The sequence below is a fragment of the Sander lucioperca genome, chromosome 2 (assembly GCF_008315115.2).
Source record: "Sander lucioperca isolate FBNREF2018 chromosome 2, SLUC_FBN_1.2, whole genome shotgun sequence".
In the NCBI taxonomy this organism is placed as follows: domain Eukaryota; kingdom Metazoa; phylum Chordata; class Actinopteri; order Perciformes; family Percidae; genus Sander; species Sander lucioperca.
The window spans coordinates 39,385,377-39,403,850 of NC_050174.1; the positions used below are offsets into that span (position 1 = coordinate 39,385,377).

The window sequence follows — 18,474 nt, forward strand, 5'->3', positions numbered from 1 at the left end:
AGCGGTTCCCAACCTGGGGGTCGCAACCCCCTCATTGAAGGGGGTAAATCAGGGACAATTAAAAAGGGATAAAACAGAAAACATACACGTTTATTTTTTCTGACTTTTCTCTAACTTTAGGTTTTTTTAGGTGAAATAATGGATATTTTCATTTCCTTAGGCCTCTAAAAACTCCATGACCTAGCCTGAGAAGCATTATATAGCTTCATGTTTTGAGGTTACCATAACCAGTGATGAAGGGTCACAAGTACACATTGCTTTATTTTTACGGAGAACCACTGATTTAGGTGGAATAAAAGGGATAAGAAAACTCCAAAATGTGAAATAATTTAAATGATCTGAGGTTCCGTGGGGAGTTTGAGTGTCCAATGATGGCCTAAGTGATTGATCTACTGCCTGTCTTTAAGCAGATTTGCTACCTCACCACTGCTTGCAACTGAGAAATAGGATCCACTCACCGTTCACACAGACACTGGAGGGCTCCACACTCAGGATCTCTGTGCACGATCGCTTTAATATCTGGAGGATGAGGAAAAAAATTAAATGGGTACATTATCACTTGAGGGCCAAGAATAAATACATCAAGTCCTGGCCGTTATCAGCTCTGTCAAGTTTAGAAAACAGATTAGGGTGCAACACCTGAGAAATGTCTCACTCCTGATCGGGGCCTGGCGGCTAAAGGAGGGCGCTGAATATCAGCGGCGAGAAGAACACGAGGGAGAAACGGCAGCTGTGTCAGCCTTTATGGGAAAATTATGCAAGACTATTACATTTCTCAGTTCTATTAAAAACCTCCGGGATCCTGCATTATCATATAAAGAGGCCTGTGTGAGCCCACTGTCATAGTGCTGCACTATCCGCTGTGATTCAATAAATCAACAAAGGACAAACTATGCAAATCCCAGTACACAGTCGGTAAAAAGAAGCATATTAACTGCAATATAGGACACTTGAACCTTTCATTTAATGTTGGGTGAAACTTCAATCTGAGGAGAGGAAGAGGGAAGTGTTTACAGCGGCCTTATTAAATATGATGGTTTGATATGGAATCGTTAAAAGGGGAGAGGGTTGTAGATGACAGCTGGGAGGAAAAGGATCTGCTGCTGTTCCTCTGTGCCACTATTTTCCCCGTCTAATTACTTCCTTGGCAGTGCCCGAGAAAAAGGAAAAGAAAAAAATTTGACTGTTTGCCTGCCTAAGCTTAAAATGATAAAGGGTCCAGAGGAATGACATTGTTTTCCCATTAAGTGTAGAAATGTGAAAAGTTCTGCTCCAAAATGAGAAATTTGCCATGTGGAAAAGTAGCACTTATACTCTTTGGAACTTTGGGTAAATTAAGTAATTCATCAGGGTTTGAGACATCAGTGTTTTGGAGAGAATAAAATATAAGCTTTGAATGCTGAGATTAGAGGCCTCAGTTCGGTTGACCTCAAAACAGCAGCTATTTATTTCTCTGGGATCTAGCGATCCAACATTATTTACAGGCTGCAGGAGGAAAAGGAGGCAGTCATCCAAATACCCAAAGTCATCCGAATCTCTCAGCCAGCATTGTAACTGGTGGGCTTTCCGAAAGGATGAGGCTGGTTTTGTCATTTAGTGGAAATATTTAGGTGGAAAGGTTCATACGGGTATTTCTATCATACATTATTTAACAGGAATGCGTCAAAGCATCCCAACATGTTTAAGTCGGGTCGCTAAACTGTACAGGTTGCTAAACTCGGCTGAATGTGTTCAGTAGCCAAAGGAAGTTAACGATAACGATGTGGCTACTTTGCAATTTGGGGTTTTTCCAAAAGGCCTGCAGCTCAGACAACAAAGACACAGTGTTGAACAGAAAAAAAAGGCCTAACAGGGTGCAGAAACACAACTTTGCCGAGCTCTTTCTGTGAGTTTTTGTCGTGCTGGTCACAGAGGCAGGGCGGATCCTGCAGCACAAGGCTGCACAGATGATCTCAAATCCTCGAAATCCAACAGAGGAGTGAGGAGGCCAGCTAGTCAGGAATCCAGTATTACTAATCAGAGAAGAATGCTCCGCATTTCATTTGGATGCTGGAAGCGTCACTGTGCTCAGAGCCTCCAAAGGACTGAGGGGATGAGCTTTTTTGTTGTTGTGTAGGCTTTAAAACATTTTGGAAAGACAGAAAAAAAAAAAATATATATATATATATATAAATAACTAAGGGGAAGGACGACCTTGTGAAAAAGACTGTGCATGCTCTCAAAATAAAAAATAAAATATCTTCCTAGCTCAGCACAAACAGATTAGAAGCATATTTTCTTCTAATTATAAATAATCAAACCCAGCCTATCAGAGGCTTTAAACACATTATAATGTTAATAAGTACAAGCTGGATTCACATGCTCCTTAGAGATGATAATATTCTCGGTCAGAAGTGGGGCGTCATTTTTTCCCCTTTTGCCTTTTTCAGGGTGCTAGTCATGGTTACTCGTGCTTTATAATGATCCAACAAATATTACACCTGTTTCAAATTAATCCTGGTGGCTTTGTTTATCACTTTTTTTTTTTCATAATTTTGCTGCAATACATCAAAAGATGCATTACCAAGACTCAGTTTAAGGCATTCTAGATGACATTTGCGGGTCATGCAATCTTTGGAATTTAAAAAATATCTATTTGGCATACATACATTTGAACTCATGTTTTAATCAAAGTGATAATTTGTTTAAATAATTTAGGAGATAAATGAGAAGAGATTTAAAGTGTATATTCTGCACATTATTGTCTGCACCCAGGCATTGTTCCACTTTCACATTTTTGAGACAACAGACAGAGCCACAGTTAGACCCTCCTTCACTTGACAGTCATGTTAAAAGCAACATAATCAATCATAGTTCTTGTGCTTTGGATCCCACAACAGAAATTAGACACACCCTCTGGCTCTGCGTCCCTCCAGCTGCATGTCTGACAGCTTCGTGTAGTTCTGCTCTTTTTCTGAAACACGGCCGGCCTTGTCAGCTTTGACACAGATGTAAGTCCAGCTCAGGTCAGAGTGCTCCGCAGGGCTCCGGGCTCAAATTCATATAAAAATGTTGCCATACAAACCCCCGCCTTGGCTGACAGCGTTTAGGCTAAAAGCTGCAGCAAATGGAAAGTATCACTAATTGGCTGGCAGAAAAACGAGGAGGCTGCATGGGAAACTTCAAATAAACACTGTTTAGGGGACTCTATTCACTGATTAGAGCATTACACTGATGGGTTTGATGCGTTGCGCAGCCTTTTATTCTGAAGTTTTCATCGAAAATAGCATGAAAAAAGCATGCATTGTATCAAAGTGCTGCTGCTGCACTGAGAGTTTCTGACACTCAACACAATAAAAACACTGAAGAGGATGTCATATGGACAGTGACTAACTGTCAAACTGCTCCAGTTCTAGCGTCGTAATTTGCTACCGAGTGGCGAAGATAGTTCCTTCTTCGTCTACAAACGGAGGACACAAGGAGCAGTTATTTCCACAGACATTTTCCATGCAGCTTAGCAGAAAGTTCAGTGAGGTTTTGCTTTAAATTTGTGACCAACTTTCATAAAGCAAAAGGAAGGAAACTAATTCCCAAATTAACCAACAATAGGCGCCATGGTGCTACCTTTAATTATATCTAAAATAAGTTTAAAAAAAAAAAACTTTCAATGAAGACCAATTTTGTGCATAAGTGTTACATTCTACTTATTATATACTCATACATACACACCTCAAACCTGAGCTGACTAAAATTCGCAGTCCAACACACACAAACACACACAAAGTAGGCGCACTTACAGAATTGACGATGCCTTTGAGTGCGTGGAAGCCATCTTTGACAGGAAACACTTGGTCCTTGGTGTCCGCAATATCAGCAAGCTGCCGGTTTAATCAAAGAGATGAGTTAACAAGAAGTACTGCTGATTTAAAGCTGCTTTCTTCTTTTTCGGTTTTCCTCTTTATGACTGAGCACTGTCTTTCCTTTCATATCATGGGCAGGAGGAGACATAGCAGATGGCATGACTGTGGCAAACACTTTGCTCAACCATGAAAAAAACGATGAAAAAAATCACTGCAACACAAACTGGGAGAAATATTGCCTTTGTTTTTGACTTAATAAGAGCTCATCACAGGATGGTTACCCATGGTTACAAGGGACAGGCCACCATGTCGGAAGAGAGACAGTAAAACATACAGAAATCACTGACATGAGGAGGAGAGATTCTGACTTCGGTGCAGCTCAGACATTCTGATATCATTTTATGGAGTGAAGATTATATGTTGTGGAGACAAATAATAAATAAAGTAGTGATCAGATTGTTTTTCTGGCTGATTACATTTGTTGATTTCCAATACCGGATTTAACAGCCAACGTAAATGACACCTTTAATGCACACAACATGCAAATGTTCACAGTACGCTTTAATAGTTACACGTTTGGGTATAGCACTTCACTGAGAATCCCAGCCTCCTTTTCCAATACACATCAGTTTTCAACAGATTTTTGGATAGATGACCCTGCTGGCCTGTCTACAACTAAATAGTATCCAACAAGAAACTACAGTCTTGGCGAGTACTGGAGACAATGTAATATTGTGATTTTTATTACGATATTTGTGAAGACTTATCTGACTGAAGCCATGTTTACACTTTACACATCAATGCTTCGTCGCTTAGATTCTTAGGAAGAACTTCGCAGGCCCAAAACCATCTTTTTAAAACGTAGTCATCTACTGAACTCCTGCAAAATGGAACAAATATCAGACTAAAAAAATATATCAGAGAATTGTACTACTCCTATCCTAAACCAATGTAAATGTAAATGCAGAACTATTTGGCAGACTACACTTACATTTTGTTGTATGATGTTGATGTATTGTCTCGGTTTTTGTTCATGGCTGCACACTGATTTTTTGTTGTTGTAATATTGTTAGTATTCAAAAGGTTGTTTGGTCTGTTTTTTGTTTAGTTTATTTGTTTGTTCAGTTTGTGCAATGTCATTAACTCGCGTGTTGGAACAATCATACATGGTCATTTGTTTTTACCTAATTGATGCAAATCCTTTAATTAAAAATGTATAAAAGCAATCGCTAATCACTGTAGCTAAATGGAAAACCATAAACTAAGCTAAAACTCAGACTTTATCCTGAAGACCTTTCTGAAATATACAGATACCGCTATCCTGGGAGCTCCAGAACTCAACTGGAAGCAGCATATTTCACATTCTTTCTACAAAACACTGACTATTTAAAGCATCATGAAACATGATGAACATCTGAAAGGTGGATATTGCTGCATGGTGAATGGTTTCAGAGAGTTTGTATTTATATCACTTTATGACATGGATTTTCCATACAGGTGATGGCACTCACATTACATGTGTTTACCTTTCTTGACACTCTTCCAACATGGCAACATGTTGCTATGAAATTTGCTATTCAGTGACAGACTTCATTGGTGTTTTGACTGCAGCAGATTAAGACTAACGCTTTCTTACCTGCTGCTCATCGAAGTCCTTAATCCCCACACAGTAAACACGGGCGCCGAATTTCCTCGCCTCATCAGCCTGCAGATCAAATACATTGTGTGTTGATGATGTGCAGCAGGTGGGATGTAAAGAAAATAACTCAATACATGCAGGGTGCCGAGGCTCTAAAATCACATTTAAGAAAAAATAGTGAATATGTCCCTAACTAAATAAATTAGCATACATTTTTTTTTTAAAATGTAATTTAAATGAACCTAAGTAAAAATAAAGTGACAAGTGCTACATGAGCTTTTTGGGAACCAGCATGAATTCTGTTTTGACAGCAGAGTTAACACTGACATAAGAAAACTTGTATAACTGTTTGACGATATCAGTCTCACCTGTTTCACTGTGAGCTCGTGAACGTAAACTTCAAGTTTCCCGTCCGTCAAAGCCAGGATGATGCTCGAAGACTTGGTCGTTTGTGTCTGTATCTGAGCTGAGGCCTTCAGGTTCAAATGACACGAAACGTTTCGTCACATCTCAATGGCACAATCGTGTGCATATTTGTAAAAAGCTTATGGGCTGTAATTGGATTTATTTGTAGGAGTAAACTGACCTCTTTTATTCCTTCATGCATGTATGTTTCACCTGCTGGTCTCACGTCCCGCAAGAGCTTCAGACCCTCTTCTATCTGGTATCTTAAAAACACACAGAAAATAATTGGTAATTGATAATCAATCGTCTGTACAGCTACTGTACAGTGGGGGTTGGGGGGGGAATTGATACAGTATAGTATCGCGGTATTTTCTTTGGCGATACTGTATCGATACACAGATGGCAAGTATCGATCTATTATTACATATGTGTTGGTCAGTTTGTCTGCTTGACAATCCCATCAAATTGAAGTGAGATGAACAAACAGAAAAATTTATCTTTTTAGATAAAACAGATGTTGACAAAGTTTCCATTTGGGGACATAATTTGAAACTGGGAAAAATTTGAAGTTGGAAAAAAGGTAATAAATTACAATACATCGCAGAATATTGCAATATGTTTAAAATTGCAATAATATCGTTATCGTGACATAAGTATCGTGATGACATTGTATCGTGAGGCCTCTGGTGATTCCCGGCCATACTGTACAGCAGCTACATGATGTGGTGGAAACTTGTGGTTATGGTCGTGCTGACAACCTCAGGTTCCAAAAAGAGACTTTAACGAGTTGTTCTTGTAATGAAGACGAAAATAGAAGCCGTTTATCGAGTTTGACATTCAAAGCCCCAGTGGGAATTTCAAACATCTAACCTCAACCTAATGTCACCATGCAAACATTTCACTACGGTGGCCTGCAAGAACAGGCCAAGTTCATAGTAAACCCAAATCAACAAAATACTTTCATAGTATGCAACTACAAGTTAAAATATAATAAATATAAATACAATCATATCTTTTATAATAATATACATGGTATTATTATTACAGCTTTGGAAAGAGTGTTAGTTTCATATTAGAGAGATTTTAATTTCAAGAAAACGTGTCAGCTTTGGATACACAGCTATGGAAAATTGTTCTGGTACTTAACTTGTACATATGCAAATTATTGATTTATTTTTGTTGTATATAATGAAAATGAAGCACATACTGATACTTGAGACCATACTTTATTATCATTCATAGCAATGTATATAATAAGCAAAACTGGAATATTACCATCAGTTTAAAAAGAAAAGAAAAACTGCAAAAAGTAGACAAAATTGACATCTTTAGACCACGAGACTCCTTAAAGTAAGGGACAGTAACCATGGAAGCAGCACTGTACTTCAAGAGTATCATGAATTTATTCCAGAGATTTATTACCTGTCTCCAGTCAGAGGCAGCAGGACTTTGGCTTGGGCCGAAAAGACGATGAATGAGACTCTCATTCTGGGGCTGAAGAGAAAAACAGAAATCAAACATTAGAAATCAGAAATACTACGTTTTCTCAAAATGTCTCATTCTTAAAATGGAATAGCACTAAGCTAAGACAATATATTATAACGTTTGTCATATTTGTACAGGTTTTCTCCTTCCTTACTCCATAAAATGATCACTTCCCTCCTCCATTCTCTTTATCAACCACCCACACAACATGACATGTAACACACTCAGAATGGCTACTAAGGAGTCAGTGTGACTGACAGTTTTATATAAAGCTCTTTCAGGGGTTCAGTTTGGTTCACGAGAATAAAAGAGGAACGTATAATTAACCAAACAGAAGGGGCTCTTTTAATGTCAACTAATATTAGTGTACGACTTAAAGCAGCTTCCGTGGGACTGAAGGACATGATTAATCACTTCACCGACAGGAAACATCTTGTGAGGATGAGTCACACATAAACACACACACACACACACACACACACCCACCCACCCTGTTGCACAAATATATACTTTGTACCTGTGACTGTTTAAAGGTGTGAACTCACACTGTGTCTCTGACCACTGGCATCAGAGTCTTCTCTGTACAACCAGTACTGTTGACATTTAGTATCGTTCAGTATCAAAAAACAAGCCAAACTGCCTTTAAATTTGTTTTAGCACAAGACAGTTATACAACAACTTTGCCAATTTAAGAAAGAGACTGAAAATAAGCAAAATTAATTATTTAAATTATAACCCAATAATTGGGATAACCCAATTTTAATACTTGTTACTGCTACACTTTGACCCAATCTCACTTTTGTTTATCTACCTAATATTGTCATCCTGTTACTTCATATTGTAATTCTACTCTGTCATTTCAGTCTACACGCTCACTCCTCTACAGATCAAGCTGAAAAGAAGGCGTCTTTTTTTAAGTTCCTGAAAAGATTTTTAACCGAACAGTCTTATTTCATCAACTTATCTCACACCGATTATAAAATTAGGACCTGGGGCCTCATTTATAAATCTGTGCGGCGAATTTGCGTCAGAAGTGGCGTACGGACGAAACATAGGATGTGAGTACGCACAGAAATATTCGGATTTATAAAACCATGCGCACGCACGTCCCATGCCGGATTCCCTTTATAAATGACAATCGACTCTAAACATTGCGCAGCTTTGGCAGCTTCATGTCACGCCCATAATTACCCTTAAATTCAGTGAAACGCCCCAAATTAATATTCATCCATACCGACATCATGTGCACAGAGGAAAACAAAGCAAAGGACTTTCACTCAATGTGAAGTTGTAGTTCTTGCTAGAGAGGTGGAAAAGAGGAAAATGTGTTTGGCGGGCACAGAGTAGAGTGTGCTGTAGAGTGACAACATGTTGCAGACGCAGTTAATGCCACAGCCTCAGAGGTCGGACCGTGGCCCAAATGAAAAAGAAATGATTTGATATTAAAGTTGATGCAAAAAACACCTAGTGCTACACAGAGAAAGTGTTTCTGCCACGGGACGCCGGAGCTGACCCCTCTTGAAGTGGGACAGGTGTCGGCATGACAACGGCACAGCGTGGTTTCTCCGAGTGCTCCTCTGTAACGCTGGGCCCAAAACAGCACAGAGATCCAACAGGACAGCTCGAGGCAGCCAGAACCGGCTCTGAGGCCACTCGTCCTCGTTTGCCAGCAAGTCTTCTTGCTGTCGGTCTCCATTTGCCACATCTCCCAACAGGGCAAAGCCAGCCATTGTGCATCATTACGCATGGCATGCCTTTTTCTACCCATCAATTTGATTGTATCCAAACAGCTAAAAGGTGTCGGAATTAATCTTATTATGAATGACAACTAATTCTGCGCAAGGAGCATGTAATTAGTAAAACTTTCTATTTTACCTTTCACAATGGTTAAAACATGCTTTAGACCTACAATAAAAACAAACATTTAAAAACTAAAATAAAACGATCTAAAGCCATAAAAATAAAACACTGTATAAAACACTATGATACTGTATATGATGACCATATTAAAACGACGTGCTCCGCCAGACGGAGGCATCGATAACAGCATCAGTGTAAACCTTATTTGTCCAGTTTATCTATTATTCATGAGAATAAATTCCGTAACATGCCAATATAAGTACAGAACATTTTTTTTCGCAAATATATCTTCATTTGAATTTACGATAGTATCTTGTTTTGTTTTGTCCGTTTTTCACCGCAGATCGATCAAACAGGTGTTTGTGTAGGATATTAATTCTAAGAATGGCTTTGTGAATTCTTCATATCATCAATGAGAGGCAATATTTCGATTTGTTTAACACAATGGTCTCAGTTTCACGTGTTTCATCAATCTGCTGTCTGTGTCGCCGTTTCTCATTTCACCCTTTCTGTGCGTACGCCTGGGTCAGAGTGTCCGCGGAGGACCGCACATTTTCCCGTCTTCCGTTTGCTTTTTATAAATCCCAATTCTTGCGTAGAGAGCGGCGTACGTCTTCTTTTGTGCGTACGCCATGTTTCTAAATGAGGCCCCTGGTGCTGATAATGGCATTATATAATGGGTCCAGTATGGGACCGATGTGATCAATACATAAATACTTTTTCTTTGAAACGCAATGTAACAATATAATAAACATCTGCACACGTCTAAAAAGAATGTTAGATGCATAGTTAGAGATTAAGCTTCAGCTTACACATTCCTGTAGGAGAATATTACCAATCATTTATACAGTTTACAGATTTTAAATTTTAAAAAGAAAGTAGTAAGTAGTAGTAAAGTAGCACTGCTATCAGAAGTGGTATATGAAGAGAAAAAGTAAGATCTGTACTTAAATCTTAAATGCTGTAAGTAACCAGTAACTCATCATACCTAACATCAGAGAAAGTACAGGACTTAAAGCGTAAATGTACTCAGTTACTTCCTATCTCGGTTACAAACGCACAGCACACGGATGCCATCCCACAAAGCAAGTTAAACTTCAGAGAGTTAAGCACACAAGTGTTTCCTTTAGAGATCCAAAGCCTTTGGAGCATAAGGAGAGGTGCTGATATTTCTCACCCACATGACACATGGCCCAGTCGCCATCCTCCCCCGCAAACATAGCACAATCTTTAAGCCACACGGCCAGATTTGGCTGGTGGCAGTAGCAGCCGTATACATCCACATCCTGTCTGCAAGTTTCAGAGTCATATGTGGACTAAAAACTAACCACGCTCAAGTCACAGATGATAAATCGTGGGTGGTAACTTAACATCAAACTTAAGGCTCTCAGTGGAGTATATGATTGTATACGTTACCGCTGAAGCAGTATGGAGAGACTACGGTTAGAGTGATTGCCAAGGACATATCAGAGGGTGGTGGTGGGATTTATTTTTCTTTGGAAGGGGGGGGGGAGTGGGTTGATGAAGTAGTCCAGTTTGCTCCACATGGCGGAACAGAAGAGCTCTTGGTGAGCGAGCATTGTTTAGCAGATTGTCCTCGTTGCCTTCCAGTGTTCTTTTGCTTTACTGTACATTGTCTGCCTGTCAGCCGTTCTGTGGTGGAAGCAGGGGATAAGTGTGGAGCCGGACCCCCCCGGTGCAAATGGCCATTCTCACAGCCCAGAAGACTGCTCCTCTCTGCCACCCACTCCCACCTGGTGCCTTTGCTATTTTCTTCAACCAACCACTTCATTCTGGCTGGGTCGCCACCGTCTGTACTGTGCTGGCAGGCGCCGTTTGACTCAAACGTTATGCAAGCCGAACGTTTCAAGCCGGTTTCTTTGGTTTCGTCTTTTTTAATGAATTATGTGCAAAAAGGGTGTCATAGATTTTGCAATTTGATAGTTTGTACAACAGGTGGGAGCTGCAAGTAATGTCACAGGCTCTTTAATTATAGCCATTTATCTGATAAAGCAACCACGGTAATATTAAACAGATGTAAAATAAAAAAAAAAGGTTTGTTAAAGATTGTAATATTTCACCAACCAATTAGCTCATTGTACCTACTTTCATGCTCATCAGTTATCATGTCATTTTTAAGAGATGGTAATTATCTTTTCTGGAAGAAAGTTATTCTAAACATGTTTTGTTTTTATTGTTTTATTTTATGTTCAGTATGTTAACGCATTGCTTGCCCTTGCTTCATGCTAAATCTGCAGGTCTTAAGGATACTTTTACTTCATGTATTTTCTTATTTCAAAATATGAGCATTACGAAACGCTGTCATTTTCTTTTGTTTACAAAGAAAATGTCAATGGCGACTTTGCACTCACCTCACAAATCTGTCGGTGAGGTTCTTCACAAACGAGTAAATCTCGACCCAGTCATTAGCGACACTTCCAGACCTGAAACAAGAAAATAACAGTCAGTTTGCAGCTTGTGAGTGGCAGCAGATTGCTGCTGGGGAGTAAAATACTGTACAGTATTTGTGCTTTGTACCACAACCACAGTTGGACATTAACACCAGCCACATGCTGGATAATTGTTCTGATAAGTCTGTGTTCTATAGCAGTCACTTCAGCTGTGAACTCAAATGTTCACAGGAGCTTTGCCTTTCTACACATCTACTTGGTTGGTACAGTTAGAATTTATTTCCCACAATAAAAAGGTAGGCAAATCAACAAAGTGATACTACAGTAACTATGTCTAGCCCAACATTAGCAATGGTTCCCAAATCAGCCACTCAAAGCCGATTACAAAAGACAAAAAGAAACTGTGCAACATAAAAAAACACGAGTACAATGCAAACAGTTATACATGGATAGACTGCATTTATATAGCACCTCTTTATCTTACCTTACCAGACAAAGCGCTTTACAATTTGCGTCTCATTCACTCATTCAAACACATTCGTCCAACGATGGTGGTGGAGTTGCCATGCAAGGCTGGCCTTCCCAGCAACTTGGGGTTCAGTGTCTTGCTCAAAAACATCGGGATCGAACCACCAACCTTGTAATTAAAGGACGACCCAGTATATTTAGCGTGATTCCAGCAGGGTGAGTCCAGTAAAATGGTTTAATTTATAAGTGCTGGGATTCATTTATTTATTTTATTTAGAGCAAAAAGATCAAATTTATTTTATATCCTTCCTGGTTTCATTCCTGCTTTTCTTCTTTCCTTCAATCAATCAATCATTCTTTTGCAGCTTTCTTCTTTCCATGTGCTCGTCCATCAATCCTTCCTTTCTCCAGCTTGTATGAAAGAATGAAAACTGGTAACTGGAGGTTTTCCTTTGAGGTATTGCTACCTTTATTAGAGCAAAAGCACGGAGTACTTCCTCCACTACTGTCTTTTGTCTCATTAAGACTTCGTAATTGTTGAAAACGATGCATACATTTCTCACTGTAACCAAGGACAAATGTTAGGTGGGTGTCAACCTGTAGCCCTTGGCCCTTCTCACCCCTCGAGAAGTCAATTTGACCACAATGAACATTGTGTGTAAAATGTGCCCTTGATGTAACGACAAGGAGGTAATTAAAGAAATAATTACAATTCAATATATGTGCGGAGAACATAAAACAGAAGGGTTTGAACATTAGGAGGCTCATCTTTCATGCCACCTCTCTCTCCTCCCTGCCCAAAGACAAGGTCACAGAGTGGAAGGCAGAGACGACCGTGAGGGCATTCTGGCTTTTTCTTATCTGCATTTCCATAACTTTCCATCCCAATCTGTTGTGCAATGCTAAATATCCAGAATGTTTACCTGTTCATTGCAAATATGCCAGGAACCAGAAAGGGGCAATAAATCACTGTAAGTTATGTACAGTACAGTGATAGGAGATTCAATATCGTCTGAGATTTGGTTATCGTCATTTCAAGATATAGGTCTACTTTAAACATTGACTTTTCCAGGACTTTAAGGCTGCGTTACCACATGAGCACTAAGGCCTAGATATATATCTGTCATCTATAAGTCATAGAACCATAGTTATATTACACATTATCTCTATAAAACAGATATCTGCATATGAATGCAGAATCTGTAGGCAAGACAAGATTTCGGCATCGGAACGGTTTCCGTTCGTAGTCCGAGTAGTATTGACCAATCACGTTTGAGCAGGCTTTGGTTGCTTGCAGGTAAACAGTCCGTGTGGAGAGCAAAAGAGGTGGAACGCATTGACCAAAATGCAATCCGGGAAGCAATCGGCTATCGTCTGACAACTATTTTGCTTTTTTATTTATTTATCTGCATTCATACGCGGATATCCGTTTATAGAGATTTGCTGAAATGTCATCTGGACCCAAAACTCCAACAAAAAGTATCGACTCGGACTGTAAACAATGACTGCGGAAGAGGAAGTCTTGGCACGGATATCCGTTATCCGGATATTTGCTAGCTACACCGGAACCCTGAAAATATTGTTCTTTGCCCCCAGAGGCTAAATCGTTGTCAGACCAATAGCCGATGGGTCCCGAGATTGCATTACACATAACTCTTGTTTAATGTCTATATCGGCTAATAGCAGCTCACCTAGTGCTAGATTCCATGTGAACACCTGATCTACAGCAGTTTCTCAATTGAATTTCCAGATAATGTATATTGTTATCATAAAAATAAATGATATATTACAAGATAGAAGATTTTTATTGTGACCAGATGATCACTAGTGAGATCCCCGGACCAGCAGGATAAATCCAGGTGCAAGAACAGCGCTTACCAGCACATCAGACTGGGACTGTACTGGTCAGCCTCCAGGTGTGAATGAACTGTGCGAGCGTAATCAGGGCTTTCTCTCAGTGAAACTTCCCTGAATAAATAAGGCTCAGGGACATTACAAGTGTCACCACCTCACAGAGCATTTCCTTGGAAAGAAAGAGTTACCTGAGTGTTTCGAGAACCAAACAGTAAAGCTTTCATGAACTGGCCTAAGACTGAGACAGCATAACTTAGAATACTAAAAAGGACGTTTCTTTGTACAGAAATGCTGCACATTACTGCTGCAACAAATCTTGCAGCACAAACTGCTGACATTAGGATCTTAGTCTTATCAGTACAGTCACGAAATCTAACAGTAGAGCTACTTTATCTGCAGGGACAAAGTAAACATCCTTCAAAGAGACATGCTACTATTTGACACGCTGACAAACTGATGACTGAGCAATAACTGCAGATTAGGCTTTTTACATTTCACAAATATAAACGTGCATATGCAAATCAATTATGTAAACAACTTACAATATATGCAATGTATACATACACTTGCGTCAAACTTGTGCCAATAATCTCAGTCACATCCTGTAATTTAGCAATTGAGGGTGGGGTAGTTTAAAAATGGGTCAGGGAGCCGTGTTTCAACTCAACGGCCCCGAGTAATGGCATGTTTCCAAGCTGGGGGAGGACAGGATTAAAAACAGTTGCTGTCAAGGCTGTAAGCTAACTAACTAATATATTGGAGACCTTTTTGCATGACACTACTGCAAAGTGCTGCTGAACTGACTGCATCTGGCTGTGTAGTATCTGCATGTTTGATGCCTGAGGCAGCAGTTTGAGTGAATCAAAGACACAGGAAGTGGTACAATGCCAAAGTCTGTTTCAATTGGTGATTTGATTCTTTCTTGCTAGTTTGCATGATTAACACACAACATTCAAGGACTTCTCAGTGGTATTTAAGGTCTTATTATGTTACGGTAAAATCCCTGCTAGTAGATCAGAGAAGTTGTAGGACAGAGAAGATTAAAGATACTGGGGTGCAACATTGTAGACTTGTAAAGTTTTTAAATCTACAAACTTTCAAGAAATTTAAAATGACTGAGAGAACCCTGTTTTCACTGATGAGACAGATCATGGCTATTTCCATCTCCATAACTGCTGAAATGATGTAACCTTCACAAAACATGGTTAGATATATATTTATAAAAAATATTTTAAAGTAGTAAGCATTTTCTGTTATTGTGAGGGAGGAAAAGGTGACAAACATCCATTCTTTTGTTTTCATGGTCCCCTCTGGACATTGGCAGCGTGTCTCATGTAAGGGAAACAATATCTGGACAAACCTCATGATACCATGTGACCAACTATGCTCCTAGAGACAGCATGGTTTACCATAGCCACATAACACTACTTGGTTAGTGTTAGGGAGAGGTCATGGTTAGCCTTGTGTGGTTCCATAAGGTGTACTCACTTCCTCCCATGTAACCACTGAGCATCACAAGACTCCAGCCAATCAGGGACAGGGTTCAGTTATCTATCAGATCTGAGTAGTCACAAGCCAGGCTGAGTCTGGCTAAGATCCAACCTGACCAGTTTCAGAAGGTTGCATGCATCGATTTCCAACTTTGAGGGACCGTACAGGTGTTTTCATGTTGTAGTCTACACACTACGTATATTTGACATTAGTGCTAGCTTTTCAAACGTTTGCTGTACTGTTACCAAATGTGTGAATGTGTTTTATTTCCAACTTTCCAGGCAGGCATGGTTTTAAAACTATTTTCCTGAAATCTTCAGAGACTTAAAAAACTTGAACTGAATTTGTTAATGCATCCCCAATGAACATCATGATGATGATGCCGAAGATGAGCGCCTCTGTGATAGTTATTGAGGTGGATAAACGCAGTCTTAAGCCCATTAAAACATGTGCTGGAGAAAATGTTACACTGAAATCTGTGACACAAGAATAAAAAAATGCGTTGACCAGACATTGACAGGCGAGGTATTTTGGGCTCCATAGACAGACTGATACAATATGGCCACTGGATCCTATTATCACAGCTACACTTAGGGCTGGGCAATATATCGATATTATATCGATATTGTGATATGAGACTAAATATTGTCTCAGATTTTGGATATCGTAATATGACATAAGTGTTGTCTTTTACTGGTTTTAAAGGCTGCATTACAGTAAAGGGATGCAGTTTTCTGAACTTACCAGACTCTTCTAGCTGGTATATTATTTGCCTTTTCCCCACTTAGACATTATGTCCATATTACTGATGGTTATTTATTTAAAATCTAAGTGTGAAGATATTTTGTTAAAGCACCAATTGTCAACCCTAGAATATCGCCGCAATATCGATATCGAGGTATTTGGTCAAGAATATCATGATATCTGATTTTCTCCCTATCGCCAGCCCTAGCTATACTACACACGTATGCGGGCAACCAAACATGACACCCATATGCGATTGTTGAACATGTTATTCCAAAACCATGGGCATTAATCCACAGCCTCTGGGAAAGCTTTCCACAATAGGTTGGAACCTGGCTGCATGGATTTGCTACCATTCAGACACAACTGCATGATCAGGTCTGGCTCACAGACTGCATTCCAGTTCATCCCAAAGAGTTTGGATGGGGTTGAGAGGTCAGGGCTCTGTGCAGACCAGTCAAGTTCTTCCACACCAAACTGAGAAAAACATTTCTTTGTGTTGTCATGTTGAAACAGGAAAGGGCCTTCCCCCAAACCATTGCACCATAATTGTCTTGGCATACTGTAGCATTCAGACCTCCCTTTAGTTGTTGTGTAGGGTACACCCCATGTGTGTACACCCATGTCCACATGGTTGTCATATGTGGAAAGGACTATCCACATAATTTTGGCCAAATGTGTTACCCAACCTATGGTGTCACCATTTCGGGTAAAAAATAAATACATAAAAACAGTATGTGACCATGCATGAGTTTTCTCTTCTCACTCCACATGCAAACTCAACCGTTTATAAGAAAAACAACTAGCCTACCGTTACATTTCAAGATATTATTCTGCAGGATGCAGCGGTCACATTGTTTCCATCGTTAGCTTCAATGAGAGAGGACAGAAACAAAAGCTAACAAACTTTTTTTGCTCTACTTACTTGTCTAAAACAAAGTAGAGGTCGTAAGCTCCGTGACAGGATGCTTCTTCTGCCCAGCAAGACGAAGCAAACAACCCCAGGAGGAGCACAGCAACCGCAGCCGAAGTCCACCGACTCTTTCCATGAAAAAGTTCACCGTCCGTGGTGAAATAACGTGACAGCTTTTCCAACATTGTTGCCACCAAAGTTCACTGAAGTCTCGAGTTGAAAAACAACAAATAGCCTTTAGAGAGTTTCACAGAGCGCAGAAAAGGTTGAATATATAGCGCGCATCCCGCAGTGCGAGGAGCTAACGTTACATTGCAAAGTTCCTCCAAAACAACCAAGTTAACTGATTGAGCTGCGAAATAAAGGAAATCACCGCCTGACGTCAACAGCTGTGTCGTTTCTTCATCTTCCTGACTCACCGTTCACTCACTCCTATCCTGAATAAAAGCACTCTGACTCCTGAGCTCATATCGAGCCCTTTAGAAGATAAACATTAATCACAGCTAACAACAAACTTCACCGTGCTAAAAGTACACAATCCGTAGAAAAGTTAGCCTGCCTTCATGTACTCCTCCAAAGCTCGTATTTCTGAGTACTAGAGGAGGGACTTTTTTTTCTTTTTTTTTAAAACCATAGCTGGACATGATTTAAAACTGTCCCCTTTTTGTTCAGAGGGTCAAATTACTGATAATGTGTAATCAGTATTGGTTTTTTTTCTTGGGGATAAGTCTTATTACTGTTTTTCATGTAATTCAATGTAAAAGTAGTGACACGGTGTTCACAAATTATTTGTTTCAAGTTCCAAACCAATCTTTCCGACAGCCCTTTAAGGCCTCATCAGTTTCCAGTCCAGTGCGCCTGCCCGAGGTGGAACCAGCTGTTGAACTGCACACAACCAATAACATCTGTATCATCTTTTGTACAAGACTACTTAATAATGTTGCATTAACAATATTCACACAGGTCAGAGCTCAGTTTAAATACTTGAGTTTATTTGTTCAAGAGCAAGGCACTACCACTGCTGCATGGGTTGGGGTTTGATTCCCAATGGGCTCATGCATGAATGTTTAAACCTTTTTGCTGTAACATGCTTTACTCAGTCAATATATTATTATTCATATTTAAAAACTATGTAAAAATAGTTCTGCTAATATTCTATATGTTAGGCCAAAATTATTATATTTAGCTAAATTATACACAGCTTTTGCCCCAATGTTATATACAGTATACACTTTATATGTATAGACAAAATAATTATGGTATATTTCTTGAAATTTGGACCAAAAGGACTAAATAACTGGCCCTCAAAATTGCATTTGTGTTGCACTTAAAACCATTTAGTTTGTTAATTTCTGGCCTGCAAAC

At 39.5% G+C, this 18,474-nt stretch overlaps 1 protein-coding gene across 2 annotated transcripts in view; it reads right to left on the reverse strand.

The window, feature by feature from the left end:
• antxr2a (ANTXR cell adhesion molecule 2a) overlaps positions 1-17,686 on the reverse strand; it is an 85,697-nt gene extending 68,011 nt beyond the window's left edge. For both annotated transcript variants that reach the window (XM_031305419.2, XM_035997283.1), the window contains exons 1-8: positions 17,122-17,686; positions 11,601-11,672; positions 7,306-7,377; positions 6,065-6,146; positions 5,847-5,951; positions 5,476-5,544; positions 3,777-3,857; positions 459-519 (exon numbers count right to left, since the gene is read on the reverse strand). In XM_031305419.2, the coding sequence (XP_031161279.1) occupies positions 459-519; positions 3,777-3,857; positions 5,476-5,544; positions 5,847-5,951; positions 6,065-6,146; positions 7,306-7,377; positions 11,601-11,672; positions 17,122-17,294 (715 nt within the window). In that variant the 5' untranslated portion in view covers positions 17,295-17,686. The remainder of the gene's footprint in view (positions 1-458; positions 520-3,776; positions 3,858-5,475; positions 5,545-5,846; positions 5,952-6,064; positions 6,147-7,305; positions 7,378-11,600; positions 11,673-17,121) is intronic.
• Positions 17,687-18,474: the final 788 nt, after the last annotated feature.